Below are 12,172 nucleotides of genomic sequence, written 5' to 3'. Positions count from 1 at the left end.
GGTCTGAATAGACCCTATCATTTCATTAAGAAACAGTTGGCTGTAACAGAAACCGTATTTAGATGAACAAATCTTAGCTTGACCAGACGTAATAATGACAAAGATGAAACCAAACAAATTGAATCCAGAAGGGGGATGAGGAGGATTTTAAAAACTGAAGTCAACTAGGCAAAACGACTAGAAAAAATGTTTTTATAAAGAGCTAAAACTCCCGTCATTTTTTACACCTAAATATTTTTATTTCTCCCTCTTTGATGAGTTTTTGTGCCCTTTTTTTTTAAGATTGTTATACAGTTTATTTAGGTTTACATTTCTGAAATTGTTAAATACCATTTTCGTTGAATAACTTTGGATTCTGAGTATTATTTAAGTAAAAAACAAAGGTAAACTCATGCTACCCTTTCAAAACTATCAAACTAAATAGAGGATAAGTTTACCTTTTTTGTGCTGCATGGCTGTAATTTCAGTTCATTTCACTGTATGCGCGTATGATGCAGATTTTACATGTGTATAGTGACAATAATAAAGGCATTCTAAGTGGGAATTCCTGTTGTTTTTAAAAAAAAAAGTGTCTCATTTTATTCATGCAAACCGAGTTATCACTATAATCATTAACCTCTCTGTTCTACTTCCATGCCATCAAAACACAGCTGTTTATGCTCTCCACCGAGTCTCTGGCTGATACAGAAGCCCCGCACTGAGCCACTTCCCGGTTTCTGTAAAAAAGGCACCATCAGCATGCAGGTTCACAGAAAAGGTGAGCCATGCAGGGACTGGAACAGATGATAAATCAAATAAAACCCCTTATTGCTTCAGAAGTGCTCTGACCAACTCTCTGGCAGAAAAGCTACTCTCCGAAGCGGCTTGGCGGCTTTAAAATCACTGTTCTCATTCGGAAAGCTACCAAAGGAGAGGAAGACATTAGCGATGAAGGCACAGCGAGATCCAATCAGAGAGAATTAGTGGGAATGGCAGCAGAGGCATCAGAGATTTAAAAAAAATGGAGCAACCCCAAACTGTAAGCTAATTAATAACTACACAGCATCAGACTAGGTTACCATGGGCTAAATGCTAGTTCCAGGAATAGTTTTATCTGTTGGCTCTGGCTTGATAAGCTTAGAGAAAGTCGGGTTTCACCTGATGACAAAAGGGAAACGCACTATACCAACAAGTGGAGTCATTTAATGCTTTAGCAAAAAAAAAAACAATAATCTTTGCAAATTTTTACTCAGATAAATGTGTGAGGTGCATCTCTATGAGCTTATCAAAGGAGAGGAAAACTCTTGGGGGTGCTTTAGTTTTCTCAAAAATTGCGTTCTCTTGCTGCCATCTACACAATTCTTTCCTTGGAACCGACTTAAGTCTTAAGTTAGTGCTTTATTCTGTGACATTTTTTTTTCTTTTGCAGAAGCAGGCTGTTAAAAAAGTAGTTTAAAGAGACTCGAGGATAGCAGCTGCTTTATAGAAAAACACAGCCTCTTGCCAATCATGTCATCTAGTTGACAGACTTGTGTGCTTGCCAGGATGTAGATTTACAAGCAGACTCCGGGACAGGTTTGCCAAGCATCCACGTCTGCTGGAACTTGAAGGAACTCCACACAGAAGGTATGCGGGATGTGACAAAGAAGAAAGAGTGCTTCTTCGGGAAAACAGCGGTCTGGTTTTTCAGCTGTCATTCCAGGCAGCCTTCATGGCAGCATGTAGCTTGCACAGAGGTTTTTCATTTTCTAAAAGCGGCGCACTGAGTGGATGTGTGAAGGATGTTTCAGATTAAAGCCACATATTGATGATCAGTATCCTCCGCCGAAGTTGGAACTTGATGTGATGTGTTGTGTGTGCATGTGTGTGTGTGTGTGTGTGTGTGAGGTGCAGTCTGGGACTGCATGTGCAGAGCCATCTGTGGGCTGCTTTAGCAGTAGTCTTCCAGTGCCCAGGCTTATCTGTGCACGAGGGCCATGACCTACTTTAACCCTCTGCTTCATCAGTGCAGGCGTCTGAGCACGATAGTCCGTTTGATCGTCAGCCGCCTTGATTGTCGCAGCCTTTCTGAGTTTGTTTGCAGAAGCAGGCACTTTGGATCTTTGGGGTTGTCCTAAAACAAGTTTCTTCCTTTTTTTGCTTTCATTTTTGGAGCAACAGGCATTTTCAGTTGAAATTTTCTGACTCGAAAAAATTGCCTCTTTCGTGAAAATCCAGGTGTTTGAGCGTGCTCAGCAGATTTGGTTTTAGGTGTTGGATGTTATGCTGATGATGCAGCTTTTATTTCCAATTTACTTGGTACATACTCCAACCACGACCTCACTTATAACCAAGATCTGTGATCAGAGGGTTCATGCTTAAGGTTGTGCAACAGCAGTACATTAGGCACTACAATAAGCTGTGCTAGTGAGACGCGGTAAGGTTAAGAGAAGAGTATTAAATCTATGTAGGCTAGTCAGTAGGCCCTGTTCAGAGGTTGGCTTTTGTGGCTAATAGGTCAGCTGGGAAGGGCGGGGCAGGGGATGAGGGAGAGGATGAGCAAGAGGTTTTAAAGCTATTTCGCCGGGTGTGTGCTCGCTGGATCGGCTGGAGTGGGAAAAATGGAGAAAAATAATGCTGGAAAAGGGAAAATATGTGAATTTTTATGTTGTTGGCACAACAATGAAGCTTACTGATTTAGTTTTTCTAATACAAACACAGGGAAGTTGTAAAAGAGGCAACCATGAAGGATCATAAGGATAAACCTGATTTTATTACTCCTTTCCAGCCTTTTCCAGGTCCATCAAACACACCCTCAGTGGTTAGACTGAACTCCCAGAGTTCAAATTTGGGGGTGAAACGACCAAAAATCCTTCTTAAGCAGCTGTGACTGTAGCTCGTCGCTACAATTGGTCAAATGTCAGAAATAAATTTCCCAGATATCTTATCAACAAGAGAACATGGAATTCAGATATTTATTTTTACATAAATGATCTTCACAGTTTGTGGAGAGTTTATGTGTGTGCAAAGATTTCATGCAACAAATATGGTCAGTTCTATGCCACGCGTTCAACAACACCTGTTTAGCATGTTTAGCCTATGGCGTTCAAACTGGATGTGCAGGGATGGGCTTCTTCTTCTTCTACTTGTTCTTTTGCCATTGTTTGCTAGCGCATGTCCATCACCGACAGCTGGAAGAGGCTTGGTGTGAAACACTGGTGAATCTTACTCCAGGCTTTTTCTTTCACTGCTTTATTCCGATAAATAAAAGACTTCCAGCCGGGAGCAAACCGCAATTATTCATTTTTCCTTTATGATCAATGTTCAACCGCTTGGTACTGCCGTGTTTTGAAAAGGAACTTTACCCATTTGTCACTATCAAATCCAAGTCAAAGTTGGTCAAGTTCGACCTAGTTTAACTTTTAATGACCACAACTTTTGTGCTTAGAGCCCGAAAACGAAAGCTTTAGACTTTGACAACACAATCCCTGTTTTGTTGTAGTGTTTGTGTGGATAAAACACTGCTTTCACACAAAAAAGGAGCTTTAGACATGTCATTTTACTCTAGATGAAGTTATTCATTAATAAAAACAATTGTCTACCACTGTAGACTATTGTCAATTCCTCTGATGATGAAGGATTCTGGAGGCAACGAGAATCTGCCATAAGGCCCAACTCAAAAATTCATGCAGTGCATCAAAGGGGCTCCATTTACTTGCTGTAAGCTCTTGTGCCAAACTATTTGTAGGAATTTATAGGATCCATAGTTCTGAAATGTGGTCATTTTGCCTCTTTTTTTAGTTGGCATTCCTCATTTGAAAGTTTATGTGGGTTTTTTTTCTTGCAGAAATGCTCAGCAAACAGAGTGTGTGCAGAATGCATGTAAAAAATTCGGCCTCTAAATGTGCTCTCTCATCCACTGTGCCGGAGCATCGGCTCAGGAACCCCCACCTGTGGAGGGCCACCGTTAGCATTCTTCAAAATAAAAGAAAAGAAAAGCTGCAAAAAGCACACTTTGTGTTCCTGCCTAGAGGTGTAAGCAGCACAAACAGCCCCGCTCAAATGAGTTTTGCAATTTAGTAGCCAAAGGTGAGAAACTGCTGGGGGCAGGAGCAGATATTCTTTCTCACATTTTTCAATATAGTCACTTAACTTGATTAACCATTAGTCATAAAACAACCTGTTTTTGTATAATGTGATTAAAATGGACTTGAAGAGCATCCCTAACAGTGGGGCTGCACAATATGAGCAAAACTTGCGATATTAATGATCAATATTGCGATAACGATATAATTTGCGGTATATAAACAAATAGCAAAACAACCAAAAACATCATTACCATTTCATTTCAACAGGTTAAAAATTTGACTCCAAATGACCCTCGTTGACATAGGAGGAAAACATCTAACATAAAAGGGCTCATCTGATTGGTCAACAACGTGAAAGGGTCCATCCAATTGGTCAAATGCATAAATAGATTTATTTGATTCGTTAAATGCTTTAAGCTGCCATAGGATTGTTTTAGCACCTTGAAGGTAACCATTTATTGCGATTTTTGCTGACTTTTGCGATATGCATATTGCACTGCTTGATATTGCGATAACGATAAATTTGCAGTATATTGTGCAGGCCTACCTAACAGGGAAATGGCCTCAAAGAATGTTTCTTCATTTGCTTTTCTTTTTTTTGTTTTGGGTCACACTTTAAACGACATCTCAATAGCAAAACTCATATGTCAGAGCGTCCTTGAATGAACCATTCATGTATCATTTGTGATGTGAATAAACTTTGAGTCCTTTACATGTGCCAAACCTGTGCCCATATCTGGTCCCCGCTGAAATAAATTCTAGAGGTTCTGCTGTTATCAGAAAGATTTTCCACATGATTTTGTGCATTTTTGTGACCTTAACAGTGCTTTGAGCCAACAACATTCATGCTGCAGCTGGGTACACAATTCTACCACCTGAGTTTCGCGGCCATGTCTTTGCTCGCTTGTTGGTTCACCCTGGTGCCCCACAAGCAGTGGCAGCTACACAAGGTCCACTTCCACGCCAACACAACGCACCACAAAGGCCCCTGGAGTTTTGGGAGAGAACAGAACACAAAGCTTTGTTTGTGGGATGGCACAGGTGCATTCATGTGTTCATGGCTCGGCTTTAAATCTATGGTTTCGATATTTTAGGAATTATTTCTGCTCTTCGCATCGTTTTATGGTTTGTAAGTTTGAAGAAAGAATCCATTCAACTAATTTTACTAAATCAAAAAGGATTGTCCTTGAAATGGCGCATCAAAATGAGGCGCATTAAGTGAGACAAAAGAGTCAGAGATAAGTCTGTTGGTCAGTCAGACTCTATTAACTGCATTCACTCTCAAACTGGTTTATAACCTCCTACAAGTTACTGTGACTACGCTAAAAACAGTCTGATCAGATAGATAGATAGATAGATAGATAGATAGATAGATAGATAGATAGATAGATAGATAGATAGATAGATAGATAGATAGATAGATAGATAGATAGATAGATAGATAGATAGATAGATAGATAGATAGATAGATAGATAGATAGATAGATAGATAGATAGATAGATAGATAGATAGATAGATAGATAGATAGATAGATAGATAGATAAAATATAAGAGCAAAAAAAACAAAATAGAAGAAGTAAAAGCAAAACCATAAAAGTGGTAAAAAGTAGATGCCTGTTTAGTGACTCCTCCTCATGCCCCCTCCCCTCCCAGCAGCATTGAACAGTCTAATTGCACTCGGTGCAAAGGACTTCCTGAGTCTTTCTGTGGAGCATGGCAGAGAGCGAAGGCGGTCGCTGAATGCGCTCCTCTGGTCACTAAAGAGTCCATGTAAGGGATGACCAGTGTTCTTCATGATGCTGTCCAGTTTGGACAGCATCCTCCGCTCTGCCACCACCTCCACTGTCTCCAAGCTCCGCCCCACCACACAGCCTGCCCTCCTGACCAGACGATTCAGTTTTTTTATGTCCTTTTTGTTCGCGCACCCCCCCCAACACACCACCGCATAGGACAGGCGAGTCTTTTTACAAAGAGGCGAGTCTTTTTACAAAGTACAACCTGCTCTGCCCCTTCCTGTGTATGGAGTCCATGTTTACCGACCAGTTCAGCTTCTTGTCCAGGAGGACTCCAAGATATTTGTAGTTATCCACTACCTCCACCTCTGCTCCACCAATGAGGATGGGCTGAACCTCAGCAGGTGTTCGTCGGAAGTCCAGCACCATTTCCCTTGTCTTGGATTTGTTCAGGTGGAGGCAGTTTCGTTGGCTCCAGTGCACAAAGTCCTCCACCAGCTGTCTGTACTCCCCCTCCTCACGCTCTTTGAAACATGCCACAATTGCTGTGTCATCCGAGAACTTCTGAAGGTTGCAAGCATCAGAGTTGTAGTGGAAGTCGGTGGTGTAGAGGGTAAAGAGGAGAGGTGATAGGACTGTGCCCTGTGGAGCCCCCGTGCTGCCAGTCAGCATGGAGGAACTGCAACTCCCCATTTTGACAAATTGTGGCCTGTTGGTCAGATAGTTCGTTATCCATGACACCAGATGGAAGTTCTGTTCATGCTACATATTTGCAGCGTTAGCGTATTCACAACACACAACCACACATTTTGACAGACCGCCATGCACTTCTTAAACTCACCTCCACCTCAGTAAGAACAACCAGAATGAATCCATATATAAGGCGCTCCAGGTTATAAGACGCACTCTCCGTTTTTTAAATTAAAAAAAAAAGTGCGTCGCGTTCAAGCGTAACTTCCAAGAAAAAGTTTATGTTTGTGCGTTTCGACTTCCATGCTCAAAACTTAGGCGCTTATGCCTCGCTGCACAAATGTCTACCAACTTTTTTAGGCTCCTCAGACAAAGCGAGGAAATTGACTGCATATTGAAAGTTGAACCAATTGCACTATGACCAACTAGGGACTCAGATTTGGTGGTGACGTATGGGTTGCGTCCTTTTTAAAAACAGCAACGTACCAACCATTTGAAAATTGATTATGGAGGACAAATTAGTAATTGCGGTTTTTGCCCGGCCAAAATGCTATGACTTCAAGTCTTTTATTTATGGGAATATAGATGTGAAAGAAAAAGCCTGGAGCAAGATTCATGTTTCCACCACTTTGACATTTCACACTACGCCTTTTTAGACTGTAGATAAATGTGCCAGTATCAGTTAATGACAGTCCAGTGTGAACTCCATGAAAGGTTTTTTCAAAAAACGCTCATTTAGCAAGTTCTTGAAGGCGCATCCCATGCTCGGTGTGTACGGATCTTTATAGTGCGGTAAATGACGGTTTTTGAAACCATTGTAAATGTTTGGCCTTGTCTTGCTCCTTTTATCAGTTTTCTACATCAAGATGTGAGCTATTATAGCATAAACCTATTGTTTCGGGGAAGTATTTCAATGTTTTTTCTCCTCTGAAAAATCAGATTAAATCCCCTTAAAGTCTTGTAGACAATGATGAAGAATAGTTAGCATTCTTTGTTACTTTGAAAAGCGATAACAATGAGAGTGTTAACGTTTTTTTAACAGGGGAATAAAAGTTTTTGCCGTTCTTTAATTGTTTTACTGCACTGCCATCAATCATTCTGCTACATCTACCAGAGGTTCATCTCATCCCAGCTGCAGGGCATCTGTTTGAACCCAACATAAAAGTAAAGCCAGTGAATAAAGCGGCTGCATGAATAAAAGCGCTGAATGCAAATGATTTTCAAAGCGGAAACCGCATGCGTGCGTGTGTGTGCGTGTGGTCTGTGTCTGTGCGAGTGAAAAACCAGAAGTGCTGATTTCACCCTGCGTTTGTTCCTCAACCCCATCATGGCTTCACCTCAGCTTGACTGAATGAGTGAGCGCACTTTCTCGCACGCACACACATGCACACACACACACACACACATGCAGCGGCCTCTCTGAGGTGTGCGCTTTTCTCATGCATTAATCAACAGGAGGCTTGACACTTGGGGCCCTGAAAGCGGGGAAAGTGCTGTTTAACAGAGCTGTTGTGTTGATCCTCTCTTTCACAAACGTAGCAAGCGCTGCCTCAGGTGACTTTATCAATTAGGCCTCAACCAGCATCTTTTCTCTTCCTTCTTTCCCACAGCTCCTGTTATTCTTTCTTTTCTTTCTCTTAATCTATTCACCTGTCAGAATGTTTTCTTTCCTACTTTCCTTACTTTTGCTGTTTTTCTGGCCTGATTTTTCTTGTCATAGAAAGTGCTGAATATAAATTTGTTTCATTATAAGATAAAATATTACTTCTAAAAATATGTCATGAAGGCTTTAATTTAGCAAATAGTGCTCATGTGGCTGTCTTTTTAACGATATGTTAGGTATGTTTCCTTCTCCTTTGAAGGCTTTCAACTACATGCAAAAAAAAAAAAAAAAAAATCAAGATGACGTGACTGAATTATTCAAAAGAAAGTATAAAACATGTAGCAGTTTACAGCAAAGTACCACACAGGTAACACTGGCATTGGCAGATTTCTGAATAACATTTGCACCCTGGCAGAAACCTGCTTAAAAACCAAGAGTAAAGTGGGCAGTAGATTCTCACATGAGAGATTAGTTATTTGCCAGTCAGGCTCGTCTACGTCCTGCTGAGCAGTGGGCCCTAGATGCTTCAACCTGGATGTGTAAAATAATGCAAAAGTTAGATTACCGGGTATATTTTAGCTCTGATCACGTCTTTACATTGACTTAACATTGAAACTGGATGTCACTTAGCGACCAATAGTCAATTAAGAAAGTGCAACATTTGGTACTAGGAATTGGCATCAAAAGCAGGACTGGCATGGAGGGGCTTAACTTTTATTGGATACGTTTTGCCTTTGCATGCCAGCTTTGAAAAATTGAGTGGATGTCAAGAACACACTTATTACTTTTCACATGGTTGTTTCTATTGTTAACAAAGTGAGACAGTAGTATGGCGTGTGTTCATATATGGAAAACTAGGTGGTTGATGGTTGATGCCCCGTTCCTCACCTATCAAAGATTTTCCACAGTGGACTCTCGAGGAGCGGCTGTCTTGTCAGGCATGTGAAGTTGAAGAGCTGGCATTATTTGTTGGCAAATGTTTGTGCAATAATAAGGCAATAGCCTGCAATGCGGCTGCTACAATCTCCTGGAGTCGTACCCCAAAGGACCTTGATATGAAATGGACTGAAATGGTGGAAGCTAGTGTGTAGTGTGCCTCCAGAGTTGGGATGACACAGTACAGTAGACTTGCTGAGTGTGTGGAAGTAAGTTGTTTTTGTGGTTTTGATTGTGTTCTTTGGTCGTGGGAGCTTACGGGCTTTGGGCAAAGAGGTTCTCTAATCCAGTGTTTTGAAATGAGCCCTCCAGCTGGTGAAGGCTTGAGAGACTACAGCCTTGAAGGAGGCTCAGAGATAATAAGATGCTTCTCCCATTTTCACTCTTCTTTCCATACGTTTAATCTTTCTCTATTTCTCATCGTCATTCTTAAATCCTGGCACATACTTTTTACATAAAGCAGTTAGTGTACTAATACATAATGGCAGCACAACTGTTTTAAGGTCATATATTTTGTCCATCTTTGATGTTAATCCTCCATTGATGACATAGATTGGTTCTGTCCGGAAAGTGAACACTGTGTACACCAAGAATGTAAGAGGATCAGAATAAAGGAATGACCTAAGAGTGTATCATCCAAAACAAGGGTGGCCTCCAACTGTAAATGTCATAGGAGATCAATAGCTGCACGCTAGCAAACCGTCCCGCTTTATGTGCACCATTTCAAGCATTTGAGTTACAGCCGAGAACCTTGCTGCTGTAAATGATACATATTGACATTACAAGGGAATATAATGCCTCTAAGTGAAATTGTCTGCATAATTTATGAGAAATCTTTTGAGCATGTGAGTTTGCCAAAAACCTGTTCAGGGCAGTAGGAGTGCAATATTTTTTTTTTGCGGTAGCCCAGCAGTGGGGCTCGTCGTATCTGCCAGCAGAAGAGTGGGATGCCCAGCAGTTTGAGACAGACCGGGAAAGTCTGAGAAAATACTTGCCTTCTATGTTGAAAAATTGTAATGATAAAGTATGTATTTCTCAGACAAAGTGCTTAAAGGCCTGACATCCCTTGTAAGCAGGCCGTACAAAGAATAAGCTTAGGTACCTTGCAAGAGTTCTGACAACAGTCCTAGAAACTGGCGGTATCTTCTGATGACCCATACCAGGGTCACAATCTTACATTATGAGTTGCAAGGACTATTCACAGGATGTGATCAATAATCTGTAATCAAATCAGTGCATCATCCTCCTCATCATGTTTAGATACAATTACTTCCCATCAGGGTTTTTGGACACGGATCCATGCTTGTGGGGGAGGTCTAACTCAATTTGGGTTCTAATGTCTTTAGCTGGTCCAGAAATAGATGCAGCACATATACACATTTGTTTCCAGAGTCCAGATGAGGAAGGCATATCCCAAGTTACTCTCTCTCTCTCTCTCGTTGCAAAAGAAAACCAGTTATCATGTTTAGTCTGCTGTATGCCCGCAGGAAACAGTTAACAGAATAGAAGATAACCACTAGCCTCCCACTTGTCTTGTTCATTTACCATGTATTGACAGCAACCGTAATCCCATTGTGAAGGAAGCGTTTTTATAAGGATAAAGCAGAAAAAGCAAAAAAACTTGGAAGACATACTATCATGTTTCTCTATATAACTTCATACATGTTTCATGTGATCCTCCACAGCGTGATCTTCGTGTCTGTTTTAAGGGCTTTTTTCAAAAAGAGCAGCTCAGACTTCCATTTTGATGTTAATTGTAAATATTAAAATGTATTCAAAAGTAAATGCATTCAGAGATAAACAATTTGATTTTGCTATTGCAAGATATACATGCAATCTGCCCTTGCTGTTTCGCAATTCTCATACTCACTCCAGCTTAGTCTTCAAGGCACACTTTGATCTAGACAAACCTGAACAAACTACAGGTATGCTGTTATTTCCACAAAGTTGTTCTTACAGTCCACAAAGTTTATTTCTTTTTTACCTTGCAATAGTTTTATCCTTCAGTTGACTCAGCAATCGGTGGGTTTTTCTTGTGAAATTTGACAAATTGTGTTGAACAAGACTACATCATCTTTTTTTTTCCCTTCCTCAGTGTGTGTTCGGGCCCTTGATGTGACAGTGTCCCAGAGCAGCATCCAGGTGGCCCGTGGCCAGGCGGCCATCCTGCCGTGCTCCTTCACCACCAGCGCTGCCCTCAACAACCTCAACATCATCTGGATGGTGATACCCCTATCTAATGCAAACCAGCCAGAACAGGTATGAACAAGCTCCGTTCATCCACTGTACTTTCTGAAGTACAAGTCGCATTGGCGTATATGTCGCATCGGCCTATAAGTTGCATCGGAGTATATGTCGCCTCATCGGCGTATAAGTTGCATCGGAGTATATGTCGCCTCATCGGCGTATAAGTTGCATCGGAGTATATGTCGCCGCATCGGCGTATAAGTTGCATCGGAGTATAAGTCGCATCGGAGTAAAAGTCACAGCAATGCATGATTCGCATCGGAGTATAAGTCGGACCGGAGCATGAGTCGCACCAGAGTACAAGTCAAATCGTAGTATATATCGCATCGGCGTATATGTCGCATCGGCGTATAAGTTGCATTGGAGTATGAGTCGCGTCATAGTACAAGTCGCATTAGAGTATGATTTGCATTGGAGTATAAATCGCACCGGAGTATAAGTCGCATTAGAGTAAAAGTCTCTTCAAAGCATGATTGGCATCGGAGTATAAGTCGGACCGGAGCATGAGTCGCACATGCTCCGGTCCAGTCGCTTGCAGTTGCAAGTCAAATCGTAGTTTACGATTTGACATGGACGTGTGAGAAACTACCGTCAACTTTTTAGCCTCATTGCCTCATGGAAACATTGACTGTATATCTCATTTAAATGCATAGAAGACACCTTGAGAGATCAGGTTCATCTGTTTTAAAGAGCTTTACAAAAGCATAGGTAAACACGTCTCCGTGTTGTTGTTTTTTTATGACGATCTTTACCTTCTACCTTTACGTTCTACCTTTACCATCCTTATCTTTGCAACCCTGTTTGATGACTTGCTGTCCTGCATTAGTCAGAAGAAGGAAGAAATAAAAACAGCAAAAATGTACCGACTCAAATAAGAAAAATATAAAAATCAGGAGGAGAACAATCAGATTCTCCT

The 12,172-nt window shown here is 41.2% G+C and overlaps 1 protein-coding gene across 1 annotated transcript in view; it reads left to right on the top strand.

The window, feature by feature from the left end:
- Window positions 1–12,172, top strand: part of igsf11 (immunoglobulin superfamily member 11) — a 144,869-nt gene that overhangs the window by 109,422 nt on the left and 23,275 nt on the right. Inside the window, exon 3 of the mRNA XM_011482931.3 lies at window positions 11,105–11,268. Coding sequence (XP_011481233.1) covers window positions 11,105–11,268 — 164 coding nt within the window. The remainder of the gene's footprint in view (window positions 1–11,104; window positions 11,269–12,172) is intronic.

The sequence above is a fragment of the Oryzias latipes genome, chromosome 13 (assembly GCF_002234675.1).
Source record: "Oryzias latipes chromosome 13, ASM223467v1".
Classification (NCBI taxonomy): domain Eukaryota; kingdom Metazoa; phylum Chordata; class Actinopteri; order Beloniformes; family Adrianichthyidae; genus Oryzias; species Oryzias latipes.
The sequence above is the reverse complement of the archived record's forward strand: the minus strand, read 5'-3'. Positions and strand labels throughout refer to the sequence as shown.